This window comes from Engraulis encrasicolus, chromosome 13 (assembly GCF_034702125.1).
Source record: "Engraulis encrasicolus isolate BLACKSEA-1 chromosome 13, IST_EnEncr_1.0, whole genome shotgun sequence".
Lineage (NCBI taxonomy): Eukaryota > Metazoa > Chordata > Actinopteri > Clupeiformes > Engraulidae > Engraulis > Engraulis encrasicolus.
This window is the reverse complement of record NC_085869.1, coordinates 13,599,076-13,617,362: the sequence shown is the minus strand read 5'-3', so window position 1 is coordinate 13,617,362 and position 18,287 is coordinate 13,599,076. Positions and strand designations below refer to the sequence as shown.

General features: G+C 41.6%; 1 protein-coding gene and 1 non-coding gene across 2 annotated transcripts; one reads left to right on the top strand and one right to left on the bottom strand.

The window, feature by feature from the left end:
* Positions 1–614: 614 nt before the first annotated feature.
* On the top strand, positions 615–686 carry trnam-cau (transfer RNA methionine (anticodon CAU)). Its single transcript has one exon. It is a non-coding gene; the product is annotated as a tRNA-Met (tRNA).
* A 544-nt stretch (positions 687–1,230) lies between these two features.
* On the bottom strand, positions 1,231–17,822 carry idh1 (isocitrate dehydrogenase (NADP(+)) 1). Its single transcript, XM_063213100.1, has 9 exons — positions 17,619–17,822; positions 17,075–17,204; positions 14,876–15,167; positions 14,087–14,189; positions 6,138–6,315; positions 3,414–3,565; positions 2,823–2,963; positions 2,287–2,449; positions 1,231–2,149 (listed from the first exon to the last, which is right to left on the bottom strand). Exons 2-9 carry the CDS (start codon positions 17,194–17,196, stop codon positions 2,056–2,058), a joined length of 1,245 nt encoding a protein of 414 aa, XP_063069170.1. The 5' UTR covers positions 17,197–17,204; positions 17,619–17,822; the 3' UTR covers positions 1,231–2,055.
* Between the last annotated feature and the right edge of the window lie 465 nt (positions 17,823–18,287).

Below are 18,287 nucleotides of genomic sequence, written 5' to 3'. Positions count from 1 at the left end.
TTTGTGTTTCCTTACTTTTGGTACTGTTCACATTTGCTTATGTTCAGAGGAGTAGATGTGTGCACATCCCACCCGGTAGGCCAGGCGGAGGACAATAAAAGCAATAATCCAAGTGAAAAGGAATAAAGCCCGTAACACTGCTTGTCTTCTGTGAAAATTTAATAGCAAGTGCGCAACGTTTCGACCTTCAGGTCTTCATCAGGCAAAGGACTTTATTCTTTCTCATTTGCTTAAGGCCACAACCAAAATGTGCAGAAAAAAGTGTGTTCTCAAAGTATTTGAATGAATTCTCAAATAGATAATGGGACTTCTGAACAATCATTTCTACTAATAAAATTTATAAGCAATAAGTTAAAAAAAAAATGGAGCTCACAACTTTTTGCAACGAAACTTCAAGTAGAGTTACTTTTTATTGATCCCAAAGTAAATGTAAAGGTGCACTGTGTAGAATGGTGGCCAGAATAGGTACTGCAACTATGCTGTTCAGTGAAACTACTGCCTGCCCCCCTCCCCCGTTTCACATTGCAAACACGTGCTGGACTGACATGCGCCCCCTCTTGGCTCAAACCACAAATGTCACTTTATTTTCTTCCATTTTCTCCTGTAACCTGAAGAGCAGAGTGGCGCAGCGGAAGCGTGCTGGGCCCATAACCCAGAGGTCGATGGATCGAAACCATCCTCTGCTAGGCTTTGTCTTTATCAGATGGAATTCCGGGCTGCCTACTGCCAAATTTGATTCAAATAGGGATGTTTGTCATAATGGGCATGCAGATGATGACTATAAGACAATTTTGTAAAAACAGTCACTATTCCACAAGAAACTCAAATACTGTGTCCTTCATAAATTTTGCCATGAATTTGTTCATGTCAACTCATTATACTCTGATATTAAGTATTTTACCACCCTCTTTGTAGTGTGTGTGTGTGCACGTGTGCATGCATGCTTCAAAAACACAACAAATCACAGATGGAGTTGTGTGGAATGTTTTTTTTAATATTATATTATGCCCAAAGAAGACTTCTGACTGGATGTACAAAGTGTAAACAGTGACCTTTTGATGATAAACTACATAGAGCAGGAACTCATTACGGTGTAGTATGTCTGTGACTTACTCAGAAATTAATGTCTTTGTTTTGAGTTAGTAACGATATCGCTCATAGTGCAACAAAAACAAATTTCCAGTTACTATGATCTTAAAACAAGTACAGAATGTTAAAACATCCCGAATCTACAGATTAAAACATTTATTTTCCAATATGGTGTATTAAAAGGCACTCAAGTCCATCCACTGGAATGCACGGACCCTCATATGGGCAGTCAATTCTGCCCTACAAAGCAAGAAGGCAGTAACTGTGCAGAGCTGCAAACGGAGTAAAATGGTCCACTTGTCCAGTCTGACCAGGACCCCATGTCTCGAAAGCATTGTTGCTAACCAGTGAATTTGGGAAATTGTATGGCAAGGTTGCAACCAAGCAAGTTGCTACCTTAGTTAGCAACAACGCGGTCGGGGGAAAACACTCTTGTTTTAGGTAGATTGATATGTGGATGTTTTGTTACTTTATATTACTGCATTCTTAGCAACTCAATCATTTCATTTGACTTCATATTTTGATATATAAATCATTAAAATCATAACTTATTTTCTACAACAATGAAGTTACTGCTTTTTTGCCCTCTAGGGCAGAATTGTACACGGACAGTTACAAACATACAGTTCTAAGACTCATAATGCAATAAAAAGGCTAACAAGTGCCTAAGCTGTGGGTCGTCATGTTTCTGTATGCATGTGCGATGTGCATACATATGTTTTCCTTATACTGCTTACAGATAGGGTTGCCAAATGTGAATGGGAAAAATACGGGACACTTCATTGAGGCAGGGGGTGGTCCTCCCCCACAAAATGTTGCATTTCTTGGATCTAATTCCCGGCATTATAACACATTTTAACGCCCCATGTCCCGTTTCAGCTGAATATGGAACCCGTATTTTCATCTCTAAATATAGGCCGATTCCATATTTCAAGGGACGGATGGCAACCCAACTTACAGACGGCTTCATAACTTGGGCTGATTGGCCATCTTGGTCTTGAGGTTCTCGGCCAGTTTGTCGAGGAACTCAAAAGTGTTCAGATAATCTGCGCGTTGGACACTGTAGGGAGAACAGTAAAAAAAAAAGTCATTTGAGACGCTTTTCAACAACAAAACAAAAAATGAAGTGATAAAAACAATGAATGTAATTATAATAATTAGTAATGAAATCATCATGGTGTATTTGTGCTTGCTCACTTGGGTAGGCCCTTGATACAGGCCGCCAGGTCCTTGGTCATGTGTCCAGCCTCAATGGTCTCGATGCAAACAGCTTCCAGGGCCTCTGCAAACACGCGCAGCTCCGCATTCCCGTCCAACTCGGCACGGTGGAGTAGACCTCGACTCCACGCAAAAATGGATGCTGAATGGAGAGCAGGACAGTGTAAACCATGAAAATCTTTACATCTAAAAAACATGTTCAATAGTATAGTAGATATAACAAGCCACTTCACGCTTTACACTTTAATCACATAGGCCATAATATTGTTACTGTTGACTGTGTTTGGCTGCATCCAAAAAATGAAATGAAAGCAATATCACTTTTTGTGCCAATTCTAAATACAGTACCTCTGGATTACACACTAAAAGCTGCACTGAAGATGTCAGAGCAAAGATTGAAATGCACAGAGGCTACTTCATACCATATACTCGATGCAACCATTGTGTGTGTGTGTGTGTGTGTGTGTGTGTGTGTGTGTGTGTGTGTGTGTGTGTTATATTACACCACTGCTCACCAATGGGGTTTGTGGAGGTCTCCTTGCCCTGCTGATGTTGGCGGTAGTGGCGCGTCACGGTTCCATGAGCAGCTTCGGCCTCAACAGTTTTCCCATCCGGACAAATCAGAACACTCGTCATCATGCCCAAGGAGCCGTATCCTACAGTCCGGAACAAATAAGTCAAATGTACATATCAATGATTACACCACATCAGAGGTATATCTCAAATAACTTAAACGTGCACTGTGTAGGATGGTGGTCAGACAAGGCATTGCAACTATGCTGGTCATTTAAACGGTGCTGCCTTTTGTCAAATGTGATCTTTTCATGAATATATAAAAAGGTAATGTTTACTAGAATGACCAAAGCACAGGAAGTTTTTCACTTAAAAATGTCTGTTTCAGGAAATTCAAAATCGTGGACATGGGGAAGGACCGATCCACCTTCTCATGTATGAAAAGTGCAATTGTCCCAGTCATAACGAATATCTAGAATTTGGTGTGGTATTCGTGAAAAGGGTAACATTTGTGAATGGGCAGCATTAATTGTGGAAATAAACTACTAAAAATATTACCCAGTGCACCTTTAAGAAAAGCAATGCCGTCCTACCTTGGGCCACTGAGTCTGACTGGACGTCCCCGTCATAGTTCTTACAGGCCCAGATGAAGCCGCCGTCGGACTTCATGGCTTGGGCCACCATATCATCGATCAGCCGGTGTTCATACCAGATGCCCTTGGCCTCATACTGGCTTTTGTACTCTCTGCAGATACCCAACAAAACAAAACACAAACCAGTTATTAACCCATAATAGGCTCATGAGTTTTGAGATTTTTTAAATTAAATACACACATCCTAATGCAAGATTCTTAGCTTTTCAGTGCATCTTATTTCGTGTCTTTTATGTGCTTCGGAGACTGAGGTGTAGGTTTTTATAGGCTGAGGGCACCTTTCTGGCTTAGGCATTTAGCAGGCATTTTTTGCAGGTGCTTTACGCATAAATGGGTTAAATCAGTTGACAGCTGTTATCTTGACAACTACCAGCAGACATTGCTGATATGCAGGCAATTCAACTGCTGAAATAACAGTTTTCTAATTATTGTTGCTTCACATCTCACCATTCCACTTCCTACTGCACTACATGGCTGAAGTGCCCGTAGGCAAGACACCAAACCCCTTAATGCTCCAGGGACTGTAACCAATACCCTGCAAACAACTGTAAATCGTTTTAGATAACAGCGCCAGCTACGTAAGTGTAATGTAAAATGAGGGTTTAATTCGTTCACCCAAGTGTACCTTCTATATTCCTATTAGCCTACTGGAATACTGTACTGGTTACTGGAATATTTACTTGTTTGTGGTCATATCAAATTCACCTTTTATTTAGAGGGTGGGATAGTAAACAAAAACAGTAATAAGTCACAGCACAAAGATAACTTTCACATATTCAGAGCTATCCAGGGGCACTTTCACACTGAAAGATGATTTCAGATGGCACTCATACGAGTCACTGAATCAACAACAGAAATGCCAAAGGAGTTCAGTCTGAGTGATATGGCTTAGTTCCTGCTTCCTTTTGTCAGCCAGTACATACCGAACAAACATCTAGTAGAGTGAGATCAATCAGACCCCGCCTACCCAATGCAAAGGAATGTGCTCAAGTTAAGTCTCCTAAGGCAGTGTTTCCCAACCAGGGGTACGTGTACCACTAGGGGTACGCGAGCACACTGCAGGGGGTACTTGGAAAAATGAAAAAAATGTATGGAGCATAGTCACATTGGGATATAGAGCATGAGTGAGGGGGTACTCATGGTATGACAAAAAGGCTTAGGGGGTACGCAAGACAAAAAAGGTTGAGAAACACTGTCCTAAGGGGGTGTTGTCCCCTCCTCCTCCTTCTTCTCTTTCTGTGGTGTTTGGTGGCGGCTTGCATGAGATGGGGGTGGGCAATTATTTCGGCCCGAGGGCCTCATCGGGTTTAGAATATTGACCGAAGGGCCGGATGCCACACACAATTTGCCCGTGTCAATAATAAAACAGTGTACCCTGACGTAACTTGGCAGCAATGACATTACTGCACATTGTAATTAAATATATTTAGATGAAGCCTATATCCTTGGTTAATCTTAAATTCATAAGACTCTTGTTTTAGGTAGCAATTTGAGAAAGTTGAGTAACCGTTTGAATTTGGATCTAAAAGTTGTCTTTCTTGTAAAGGCTCTGGGGGCCACATGAAATGGCTCAGGGGGCCGCATGTGGCCCCGGGGACTGAGTTTGCCCACGTTCCATTTGTTCTCAACCTTAAGTATTATAAAGGTGTCCTGACTCCTAAGGTCATCTAAAGAGGCATTCACCTTTCGTCACATGGATTTCGGAAAAGTACTGGCTTGATTTATCTTACTTTACTACAGTGGTTCTCAACCTTTTTTGAATAAACGCCCCCTTGACCTCATCATAAGCCTCCCAACGTCCCCTTGACATCATCATAAACCTGTAGAGCTGTAAAGCCTCCGTTGAGAAACACTACTCTACTAGAGCATGTTTGTACTGGGCATGCCTCAGCCAAAGGTGTGTGGTCTAAGGACACTTGAAATAAAACAGCCCATGTTGCACAGTGTGCAAGGATTGGAACAGGTAGCAGGACTTTGCAAAGACATTCGTAGGATTTTTTTCCAGTGTGAAAGTGCCTTATAACTAACATAGAATATCTGAAATTTGGGAGACTAACATGGAGTACATAACATGTTTCAGAGTTTTTCAAAGCACATTTCTTTTACTATCTACAATCAACAGTATGAACACCCACATATCTACTGATGAACGACTACTGTTAACTACTGACTCACCATGCCACACCGATGAGACTTCAGGACCCTCTGGAGCCGTTATTTACGTATATTGTTATTGTGTGATCACGATAAAGACAACACATACATAGAATTTCGTCTAACTATGTAACTATCTAGCTGCCACAGACTATCTTGTTATTTGAAACATTTCAAGGTAGAAGTGTGTAATATTTTATACATTGCCAACATGTTTGTTGTCCCTTGTACCTTTTCCGGGAATATTTACCACCATCAACATAATGTTTTAACTCCTACTGACTTTAAACGTTCCATTTTGAATTTTACATGAGTAGGGGGTCCAACATCCACATTCATGCTCCATCTTTAACAATCGCACCATACCAAGGGCATGTGCAGTTTGGACATTTTCTATGGGTATAATTTTGTCACTACTCTACCTGAGTCAGTATGTGAAAAGAAATGCTACACCACTGGGCCTTTAATGTAAACACCAATAATGAAAAAAAAAAAAAACAGTTATCTCACTTGTCATAGATTTCCTGGAAAATATCCTTAAATCTTCCATCATACTTCTTGAGAATTGTATTCTTTGTACTGAGATACATCGGCATGTTTTTGGTTAAGCCCATCTTGAAAGAGCTGTGGGCAAAATCCCGTATGGAATTGTCTGTGTTGTACATTCCCATTGCCACTCCACCAGTACCTGTAGAAGCAGAGCAGACAGACAGACAGACAAAAGTATGAAGTCCACACACCACAACAGTTCAAAATATGGGCCATTCTACGAAATCGGTGCCTTTTCTGTCAGTGTATGTCCCCGTGATATTATGCCTTTAAACGCAATGGAAAATAGCTGTAAAATCTCTGTTAAGTACATATTATAATAAATTGAAGCCTTGTGAATACGTATTGAACTAAAAAACCTCAATAAATATTTAAAAACATTTTTAAAATCTGTCAAGTATACCGGAAAACATGCATTTTATGCATGTCCCCACGTTAACACACTACACTTAACATTGAAAAAAAGTGAATAAAATCCATATTAATATGATTTTTTTACCATTTCTGTCTGAGTCCATACCCCACATTTACTTTACATACATTTTAAACATTGGATATATATATTATTTTATTTAAAAATGCATTTTAGTCATGTCCCCTGGTTTTCACTCAGTACTGTTACCTAAACACAAAGCCCCCCTGAAAATATTGGGACCACCCACATTTCATTTTTTCAAGAGGAAGTTACATCATTTCTGGCAATCTGAAGGACATGGGAAGACCAAAAGTAAGTTCTCTGATGCTCTAGTCAATATTCTTGACAAAACTGTAACTAAAGCCATGACTGGTCAATCTAAGCATTCAGTCATGTTACCTTAATTATACCTCTAATGTTTTTGTTATTTTTTCTAAACAATACGTGTGGTAAATCCTTACAATGTGTAGAGTGACCTTGTGCTACTAGCATGACCTACACATTGCTATGTTTTGTGTTTTTGCTAACTTAATGCTAAAACTCATTACAGTTACTTTAATTCCTGTTACTTTAATGAAGACTGAGTGACGGTAACAGTACTGAGTAATAGTAACAGTAATGAGTATGATTCTCTGGTTTATTGTAAAATTGTTTGTTTATCTATCAATCTAATACTATAGACAGGGCTGGACTGAGATAGCCTGGGGCCCCTAGCCTACATGTTGCTGTGGGGGCCCCTGGAAGGCAATTTTTCAATGCCATTTCGAGGCAAGAATTAAGGGTAAAATGTCTACCAACAGTGCTCAACATGAGAGATGAATTTTATAATTTTTATAATGTTCACTTTCAGGGGCCCATGTGTAGGTGGGGGCCCCTGGACTGCAGCCATATCTAGCCACCTTGTTAATGCAGCCCTGACTATAGTTTGTTTTATTATTTGTCTGAATTACAAGTCTGAATGATGCATGTCATCCACACAAGATCATGTACATTATATGAATGCATGTTTTCAGGGAGCCAATCCACCTTTGACTGCTGCTGAAAAGCAGCGGCGCTATCGTGCACGGCGCGATGCTGACCCAGAACGGAGGGCAAAATACTTAAAGCAGGAAAATGAGAGGTATAGGGAGGACCTAGAGTCAGGCAGGAAGAAAACCCATCAAAGACGTCAGTGCCAGAGAGAGACGGAGTCGACGCAAGAAGTGGAGGGAGACGTATCATAGACTCAAAGACAGGAAAGCCCTGAGCGCAGAGCTAGCAGATCCTGAGCTAGCAGATCCTGTGCCAAGTATTTCCAGGTCTAGTTGCAGTTCTGATGTGCTTATAATGTAGCAAAACTCAGACTTTATATACACTACATTAACAAAAATGTTTGCTCACCTGCCTGAACTCACATATGAACTTAAAGGTGCAGTGTGTGTAATATTAGTAGTTTATATCCAGAATCCATATTTTGTGCTGCATCTTATAAAACCCTCTGGGTTATGAATGTAATGAACCTTAATAAGTGAGTCAAGGCAGGTGAGCAAACACTTTTTATATAGGCTATGGCTGAGAAAGGTAGGCGATTCCATTATAATTCAATGCACAATTCAGCAGGATATGCCGCCACCCCCCGCCCCCCAACCACCACCCACACACAAACTGCTCCCTGGCCGCCAACTGGCTGACTGATACACCCCCCCCCCCCCCAAAAAGTACATTACTTCATAGCTCACATTTATAAATGTATTTATTTGCATGTTATGGCTATATGATTGTTAACTTTAAGTTGTTTTGTGTTGCAGGCAACGAGTCCATGGAAAGAAGAGAACGAAGAAAACGATGACCAATCTACGCAAAGAAAACAAAGAATTAAGAGCCAAACTAGCAAAAGAAACCAAAAAGAAAGAATCGTACAAAAAACGACTTCAACGCCTGAAACACCAAGGGGCATCTCCCCAAACAACAGCACGTGAAACATTGGATCAGCACTCAAGTACAGGCACCAAGAAAACCCTTTTGTTTCACAAGGCCCTTGTCGATTCCATCAACAACAACAACAAATATAGCTGCAAGCAGCAATGCGGGGCCAAGCAGTAAACTTGCCAGAGCCGCCACGGCAACAGAAGGAACTGCAGCGCCCCCTTTGGTCCAAATCTCGCCAATGTTGGTGTGCATTCCTTGGACGAGAGTGTGATCACGTAAACCAAGTTTAGTTTGAATCCGTTGAAGAGCTGCCGAGATATGAGCTCACTTCCTGTTACCTACCTGTTGGTGGCGCTAGAGAGCTTGGGGTCTGGATTTTTTTGTGGGAGGTCATGGGATGGACTAGAATGTGTGCAAAAAATCCTAACAGAAATTGACTAACGGTTGCTGAGATATGACCTCACTTCCTGTTTTGCCACCTTTATGACAATTTTGATTGGCTGTCACCGGCAAACGACAAGAGGTGTTCAAAATTCTTTCCTCTCCCCCCTCCCTCTCCCTCCCTCCCTCCATTCTTCCCTCTCTCTCCCTCTCCCTCTCCCCCCTCCCTCTCCCTCTCCCTCTCCCTCTGTCTGTCTGTGTGTGTGTGAGGAGGGGGTGGTGTGCAGGGGCTGGGGCAGTGGGGCTTGACCCCCTGCCGAGAATGGTGTCAGTGAACGTGCGCAAAGGGAGCAGAGGAGACAGAGAGATGAGAAAAAATCCCTCCATTCTTTCCACAATTTTGAATGGCTGCTGTGAGCTGATAGTTTTTTCAATCGTTACGAAAATCCATACCTGGGTGCAACATGGTGTGAAGATAACCTGTGTACCAATATTTTGAAAATTGGGAGTAGGGTTCAAAAGATACAGGCAAAAATGTAGCTAAAATTTTGACCTGCTGGTGGCGCTACAGAGCTTGAGCTGGGGATTCGATTTTTTTTTGTGGTAGGTCATGGGATGGACTACTATGTGTGTACAAAATCCCAGCCTAATTCAACAAACGGTTGCTGAGATATGACTTCACTTCCTGTTTCACCACTTTTACGACAATTTTGATTTGCTCTCACGACTAAACGATAAAAGATATCCAATATTCCTGAAGACCCCATGTGTAGCTCAGTCCAGAGAGATACTATATACCGAGTTTTGGGCGAATTGGTCAAAAATTGCGGGAAAATTAACATTTTTATTGAATTTTACAAAATTCAAAATGGCGGGAAAACTATCCTGGCGGAAAATGACGTCATATGGTGCGTTGGATTCGTCTTGACTCAAGGATTCCAGGGATACCAAGTTTATGAAAATTGGCCCAGCGGTTCAAAAGTTACAAGCAGAAATGTACCTGCAACTTTGACCTGCTGGTGGCGCTAGAGCGTTGGGGCTGGGGTCCTATAAATTGCTGTGGGTAATGCTGAGACTGCCCCGAATGTGTGTGCCAATTTACAGCATTTTCCTGCCTACGGTTCTATGGGCTGCCATAGACTTGCAGAGGGATAGGAATGGTGACTAGAGAATAATAATAATAATAATAATAATGAAGAAAACCTACTAACTCTATAGGGGCCTTCGCCAGCTTCGCTGCTTGGCCCCTAAAAAGGCTAAGGGGGAGAAAGAAAAGCAACTCATTGCAAGAGTAGTAACCGGGAATAGTCTGCTGAAACAGTACAGGGTGCAACACCTGGCACAAGACGCATTGGGCTTTTCAAAAAAAAGGTGGAAAGCTCCCAACCCATCTGGCTTAGCTTATCAAAGGAAGAGGAACAGAAGGATCTCACCTGACCTCGTCAATAGAGTCAGATCATTCTTCAAAAGAGATGATGTCAGTCGTATGACCACTGGAAAAAGGCAGACCATAACGAAGAACAAAAATAAAATGCAGAAACGATTTCTACAGGACAGCATGAAGAATTTGCACTTGAAGTTTTTATCGGAAGAAGAGCATGTCATTTCATACTCATTATTCTGTAGGCTCCGCCCCTTCTGGATTGTTCATCCCACCCTAAGTGATAGGGACACATGCATGTGTAAAACCCATGAAAATCTGGATTTCATGCTGCAAAAACTTCAGCATCTCAAAGTGGTCAACAGTGGCAATGCAGAGGCCCTCGTGAGGGAAATCGCATGCGACACTAACAAAATTGAGTGCATGTATGGAGACTGTACCGTCTGCAAGGACCTCTCCTGTCCAGTTTCAGAAGAGTACAGTGCTGAGAGCAAGGTCACCTTTCTCCAATGGGCAGTGGTGGAGAAGGAGCACAAAAACGACCCACTGTCAAAGTCTAAAGTCACACTGAAGCAAGAGAGCGAAACCACACAGAATGAGCTCCTGGAAAAATTCAATGACCACTTGCAGCGATTCAAACGGCACTTATTTAATATAAGGCATCAGTTCTCTCACTATAGGGCTCTAAAGAGCCAAATGAAAGCACATGAGTGCTTGATTCACATTGATTTTTCGGAGAACTACCTGTGCAAGTACAGTGCAGAGATACAGGCTGTCCATTTTGGAGCATCACATCAACAAGCATGTCTACACACTGGTGTGCTGTACCTGAGCACAACTCCCCAACCCATCTCCTTTTGCACCATCTCTCCATCGAGGCAGAAGGGCCCAGCTGCCATATGGCAGTACATGGCTCCAGTGTTCGACTACATTCAAAAACATCACCCTGACATCACAACTGTGCACTTTTACAGTGACGGTCCATGCACCCAGTACAAACAGCGAGGCAACTTCTTTTTGTTCACAACTGAGCTGTTCAGAAGGGGCTTTTGTGCTGGGACGTGGAATTTTTTTGAGGCAAGTCACGGGAAGGGAGCCCCAGACGGGGTTGGTGGAGCCTTGAAGCGAACCGCTGACAGCTTAGTCAGCAAAGGAGTGGATATACCTGATGCAGCTGTGCTCTTTTCTGAGTTGCAGAAGACAGGATCAAAAGTGCAGTGCTTTTTTGTTGATGAGCAGACAGTAGACCAAGCAATAGCAAAAATGCCACAAGATCTTCCTGCAGTTCCGTCGACCATGAGGCTGCACCAGGTCGTCACCGTGGCCCCCGGCGAGATGATGTACAGGAATGTCAGCTGCATCTGCACGACAATGCAAAACCTGACCTGTGAGTGCTTCAATCCCAAGCCATTCACCTTTAAGAAGCAGAACATGACATCCACCGAACCCTCACTGCTCCCGCAACCTCAGTGGCAAGATCCAGAAGTTGTAGGAAAATGGTGTGTTGTGAGGTATGAGGGAGACCTGTACCCTGGAATTGTCACAGATACCAGTGAGACACATGTTGAGGTCCGGTGCATGCAAAAGATTGGCCAGAACAGATATTTCTGGCCAGCTCGAGAAGACATCCTCTGGTATCTTTTTGAGGATATTGTTTGCTATATACCCCCTCCGAACCAGTGACAGGCCAGTGACAGGCCGTCACATGGAACTATATCCTAAAAACCAAACTAGACAGCCACTAAAACTAGAGCAATAGGCACTGAATTTAAAAAGATGAGAGGACAGACACACTAAAGCTACAAGGCACTCTGAATTTAAAAAGAGTGGTGGCCCACTCCAAGGCACTCTGAATTTAAAGTTTAAAGTTTATAAGTCCTTTTATTTAAATGGGACATCTCTCTCTCTCTCTCTCTCTCTCTCTCTCTCTCTCTCTCTCTCTCTCTCTCTCTCTCTCTCTCTCTCTCTCTCTCTCTCTCTCTCTCTCTCTCTCTCTCTCTCTCCATGTTTGTTTCATGGTGCATACCCAATTATCCTATTCTCTATACGCAATTATCTACTCATTCTCAAATTTGTATTATGTTATGTTTTGTTATGTAATATGAAATGTTCAAAACAATGTCCAATTCTCATTCCAGTTACCGAAAACTCATTCCTGTTACTCATAACTCTTTCCTGTTACTTAATGATTTCTAACAAAAAATAAAGAAAAAAAACACTTTTCCTCTAACTATGTTTGGTCCATGATTAATGTTATTGTTAAATAATATGCATTATATAAACCATATTGTAAATTACAGTTTGGATAATCTGTAATTGTAAAAAAACGTTTTCCGTTTATAGAAAAAAATCCATTTGCTCACATATAATGTTAATTTTGGAGACATATATGCATTTTAGGGACAAAACAACAGTCAATACTTAAAATAACATGTGTTTTCAAGAGGAAAACAAAAGAAATGGTTTATTTTCCATTAAAAAGTCTTTTTAAAATATCATATGTATTTTGGTAACAGGACTGAGAATTACATATTCAGATTAATTCTTTAAGTCTTGTAAAAAAAACATTTAAAAGGCTATAAGATGGCCCACTAACATTTTTAAGTAAGTTAATGTATGTACAAGTACATTTAGTGTTTAAAAATTGAAAAAAGGTAACTTGAATTTTGAAAACTTTTGACATGCAAATGGCACCCATTTCGTAGAATGGCCCATATACACTCTAAACTAGGGATGCACCGCATCCAAGATTCGGTTTTCAGATTTGGTCGGATTCAGCCTTGTTGATGGGGTACGGTTTCGATCTTCAAATCTTAAGGAGTGGATTCAGTATTCGGCAGTACCTTAGTAAAAAATCAGGATTCGGTACATCCCAACTCTAAACAGTTAATTTAATAAAAAAAACAAAAAAAACAATGATTGACGTTTTTTAGAACCATCACATTATGAATCTGTTCCATTTCAATTTAACCAGTTGTTTCACTGTACATTACCACAGTATTTAAACAGGGTCAAGAGACCTACGTTGTGTGCAAACAATCAAAAAAAGCTAAACTTTCCAACCACCGGACCAATGGGCCAACCATAGTGTGCATGCGGCTAAAAACAGAGGGACGATATGCAGAACAGGATCACACCTTACAGGCCACTCTCCTGTCCCACCTTTGAGCCAGGAGCTTGGTCAATGTCGCAGTCATAACGGAGGATGGGGGAGAGCACTGGTTAATTACAGCGCCCATCAACCTAGCAGGTCGAGAGTCAAAACAGCCCTCTGACACCCTCACTGCTTGCCCATGACTGCCCATGACATGTTTCGGGTCATCATATATATCTTCACCGAGTAAAGACTCATCTTCAGCTTTCAGGCAGAGGCCACCACAGTTTGGTGAAAAACTTTTTTGTAATGTGAAACCTGCAAAACGTGTTTTTTGCCCCATTCAAAGTGGACTGAGACGACAACAGATATCAGCAGCTTCATCCAAGTTACACATGGTCACACCCGGTAAAGTAAACAATGCATTTAGTAATGCAGGTCTTTCAATGGTGAGCACTATTGGCTCGCAGTGCAACTGGTGTGGGAGCTGGCACTGACATCATTCTTTTGAGGAGACAAAACCGCAAACACAAAGAATTTTACTCTGTTATACACCTATAATGAGATGTAATAAATGAAATCTTGAATCTCAAATCTTGAAAACAGGGCAGGGACAAAAGGCTCCAATGGTCCAATGGTAGGTACACGTAAGTCCAGTTGTTTACAACTAAACTCTTTCAACAAAGCAGTTTAATACTCAGTGCTGGATGGTTCCTTGTATATTTACCTACCTTTAAACTCATGTACAACGAATGTCACAGGTTCTCCATTTGCAGGTGTGTATGTCATTTCCACTTTTCCAGGCCCAGAAACCACAAAGTCTGTGGCTTTGTACTGTGGAAAATAGAGAACATATTTATAGTCAAGCCACACAGAAATACCAAAAAGATACAACATACGTCACATACAACCGTGTGCACATACTTGCTTCAGGACAAGTGGAGCACTTGGCACAATACAGGAGGTATCATCTAGGGGCAGATAGCCAATCCGGCCATTTCCCACCATTTTTTGACTCTACGGTAAACTCAACATTTCAACTCAACAATTTTGGAAAATCGCCCACACGGTTTTGTCAATATTGCACCATAAGTACACACGCATCTGCGTACCTTGTGTGGGGTGTTCTCCCATGCACAAAATTGACATAAAACTCGCATGGCAACGCGTTTGTGCATGAAATGTGCCCGTACACGTATGTCTTGCAGCAAGCATGTCCCTGGCCTAAGAGATACACAGATATACAGACAGACAGACAGACAAGGACATTGCAATACCTGGCCCAAGGGGCAAGTTATCAGCGTGGGTGTGTGTATGTGAACTGATGTGGGATTTTGTTATACTCATATTTTTGCTATATGTTCACTGTAATGTGCAATAATGTGTATTAGGTCTTTGTGTATGTCTTATATTGTAAGCAGTCAGACACCTTAATTTCCCTCGGTATTAATAAAAGTACTCTACTCTACTGTACTCTACTCTACTCTACTTTGGACGAGACTGGAGTGAATTGCGAGTACCTGATCACCATGGGCGTGTCTGCCGATGATTATTGGTTTGATCCAACCGGGGACTAGTCTTGGAATGTTTTTGCAGATGATGGCCTCGCGGAAGACTGTGCCCCCCAGGATGTTTCGAATCGTACCATTTGGCGATCGCCACATCTGCTTGAGCTTAAACTCCTCCACACGTTTCTCGTCTGGGGTGATGGTAGCGCATTTGATGCCCACGTTGTACTTGCGAACAGCCTCTGCAGCGTCCACCGTCACTTGGTCATTTGTGGCATCACGATGCTCGATGCCCAAATCATAGCTGAAAAAAAAAGAACAGTTTACATACAGTTTGGTAATGGAAGAAAATGGGGGAGAGCACTGGTTAATTATGGTAATCCCCCCTACCAACCTGGCGGTTCGGGAGTTGAACTAACAACCATATACAAGCCCACTGCTTACCCATGGACACCCCCAAACGCCTACCCATGGAGATAAAAAGCCAAGAAAGAAATGAAACAAGTTTGGCCTGTTGGTCCTGTTATGGAAGGAGAGGGCTGAATGTGACAGGTAGGTTGTCTTGTGTAATGATAACCAGCCAGAGGTGTCAGAGGTAAAAGTACATTTATGGTGTAAGTACACTAGCACATGATATTGCATAGCTGTCATACCAGTTAGTCCACTGTGTTGTTACTGAAAAACACTTAAAAAACCTTACAAGAGCCCAGAGTTAGGTGACAAGTCTGGTGCGGGCGCACATGCTTCTGTATCTGTGGTCATGGTAGTAGGGTGAAGTGTGTGTAGCTGGGGTGGTGTGGATCAGATATTATGCGTCGGGCCTTCCTTAAACATGGTTGGTTATTAAGACTATGGATGTTTGGTAGTTCAGTTTTTATTACACGTTGAGCAGATTTGGTTATGTATTAGGCTATGTAATGCCCTGCCACCTGAGATGCGTTCACAGGACTCAAAATGACCCACCTGTTCAAAGTAGCATTTGGACTAATTCATTTTTCTCTCTCTATCTCCCCATGTAACTAAATGCAAAATGTGTTATTATTGTGACAATGAATGACAGCAGCCATTGACATTCATGCATGTTCATGACCAGTGTTATGTCATAGTTATGACGATGTTATGTCAGTCTTGTGAAGTGAGGCGTCAAGTGATACTAAATGGTCTAAATGGCAAAAACTATTAAAAAAATAATGTGACTTGACTTGATTGAAGTACCCAATGACTTGTGAAGGATACATTAGCTTAGAAATGTTGTCGTCTACAGTAGGCTATGTCCCTTTAGTTTGTCCTACTGAAGCAGAACAAACTAATTTAATAGCACTACCACAACCTGACCAAAACTGGTATGAATGAATTAAGTTAAGTTTTGGATCGTGAATAATACTGTTCAAAAGCATTTACTATGATGTAAAATGCCACACAATCCCATAGAATGACATGGCAGTTTGTGGTTAGCTGAACTGTTGAGACTTACCACCACATGACCATTCATCTCTCTCTCTCTCTCTCTCTCTCTCTCTCTCTCTCTCTCTCTCTCTCTCTCTCTCTCTCTCTCTCTCTCTCTCTCTCTCTCTCTCTCTCTCTCTCTCTCTCTCTCTCTCGTATTGAGAGTGTGGAGGAGAGGGCTCCTTCCTTCTCATGCCGAGGGTTGATGTTGTAGGGAAAATATTGTATGTTATGAACTGGTGGTGAAGTCCAAAAAAATGATTTTTTAAAAATCTCTCTCTCGGTAGGCCTACTTCCGCCTTCAGAATTCAAAAGGCCTTTTCAACACTCTCTGGTTCTATTACACATCTATCAGCTGGGTGGCAGCAGGGGACCAGTTACATTGCAGGGGGTGGCCACTGGCTACATTTCCACCCTGTCCATTGTTTAGGCTCCACCCACGGAAGACGACTTGGAGAAAATGTAACAAATGCACATAATAATACTATGATAGCGACAAAACAGGCCTTTAAAAAACAAATACAACACATCGGCATAATCGGCCATTTGAGGAATATGTTCTTGCCATAGGCTATAATCGGACCGTACAACCATGGCAATAACGAAGTGAAGAATGGCATCCTATTATGCAATTTGACCAGTGTTTCCAAGTTTCTGTGCAAAAGGTCACAGACGTACGTGAGTGAACGTCAAGTCCACATAATTCCCAGCAAGCTGTTTAAACCAGAATGTAATAGCCTACCATTTGACAAAGGAATAACTCACCTGTGCAAGTCCATCTCAATGTAGGGAAAGATCAACTTATCCTTTATCAACTCCCAAATTATTCTCGTCATTTCGTCTCCTTGCATTTCTACCACGGAACCGGCCTTGATTTTCTTCGACATCTTCGAACCTGGACAGTGTTTACACAAAGACACACGCTTAACGTCTTAAATTGCAATCAGTGCGATATTTTTTTCAATGAAAGAGTATGCAAAAAACTCTGATCACTGGCTGCAAAAACACGACCAGAGACGTTCTTAATGCATTTAGAATAGAGAATCTTTGACACGACCTAAAAACACAGCGCAGGTTGCTCAGAGTAGGCTAATATTTCTTATGTTGGCAGCTGCAATTAAATAAATGGGGTCTTGTGGTCTCCCTAGATTGATAAAACCAGTATTGGCTTTTTCAAAACCATAACGTATAGCGCTATTGTCCATCTTTTGGATAGGTAGGCTACTGCTTGGCTGAAGTCGGCCTAGTCATTTCAGCAGTTATCCCTGCATTTAAAAACCAACTGAGATATTACAGATTCGGCAAATACCTTGATCAGGATGTGCACATACACAACTGTGTTGTAACGCAGTAATAGAAGGTCTCCTCCACGTCTTTCGGTAAAATACTCCAGCAGCTTTGCCACGACTAGAACTAATCAATGACCGGGCCCACTTCGACGAGTTTCTGTATGCAGGCTGTTCTTCTGACAGCAAAGCAGTGTCACAGAGTTTCTTTGTAGACCCCGGCTGTGAGCGTTCTCCGTGATATGCAAATGAGAGAAGTGTGAAGTCAGCGACAGTACACACAATACATTTCTTAAACGCCACCGCAAACATACTTTCAAAATAAAAGTATTTTTAAATGTAGGTCACATCCATGTTTCATTTGGTGTGCAACATTAAATAATTTCCAAAAGTAGAGAAAAAAGTCAGTTGGCCCAGGTATAACACTGTATTCAATGTTTCCTGTTCTGTCACTCCTGGTAGCCTAATAATCACCCAGTGTTTTAAAAAGTAGAAATAGGCTACCTTTATAGGCTATGTAATTACAACGCTTATGATAGGTTAGTAGGCTATAGCCTAAAGTTGAAACCATGTTAATTACAGTGCTCAGCAATAATGAGTAAACATTTTGAAAAGTAACACAACACAAAAGTTACTTCCAAATGTGCATAGAGTTTTACCACAGCTTACCACAGAAAAGTAGTACAAGTTTA

What these genes read in the sequence shown, in the direction of transcription:
- idh1 (XM_063213100.1), bottom strand. Translation starts at nt 17,196, where the DNA reads ATGTCGAAGAAAATCAAGGCCGGTTCCGTGGTAGAAATGCAAGGAGAC. An exon ending in TTCCAGGAAATCTATGACAA is followed by an intron (nt 3,566 to 6,137) that starts GTGAGATAACTG and finishes GGGTATCTGCAG; the next exon opens with AGAGTACAAAAGCCAGTATG. An exon ending in GACCTCCACAAACCCCATTG is followed by an intron (nt 2,450 to 2,822) that starts GTGAGCAGTGGT and finishes CTCTCCATTCAG; the next exon opens with CATCCATTTTTGCGTGGAGT.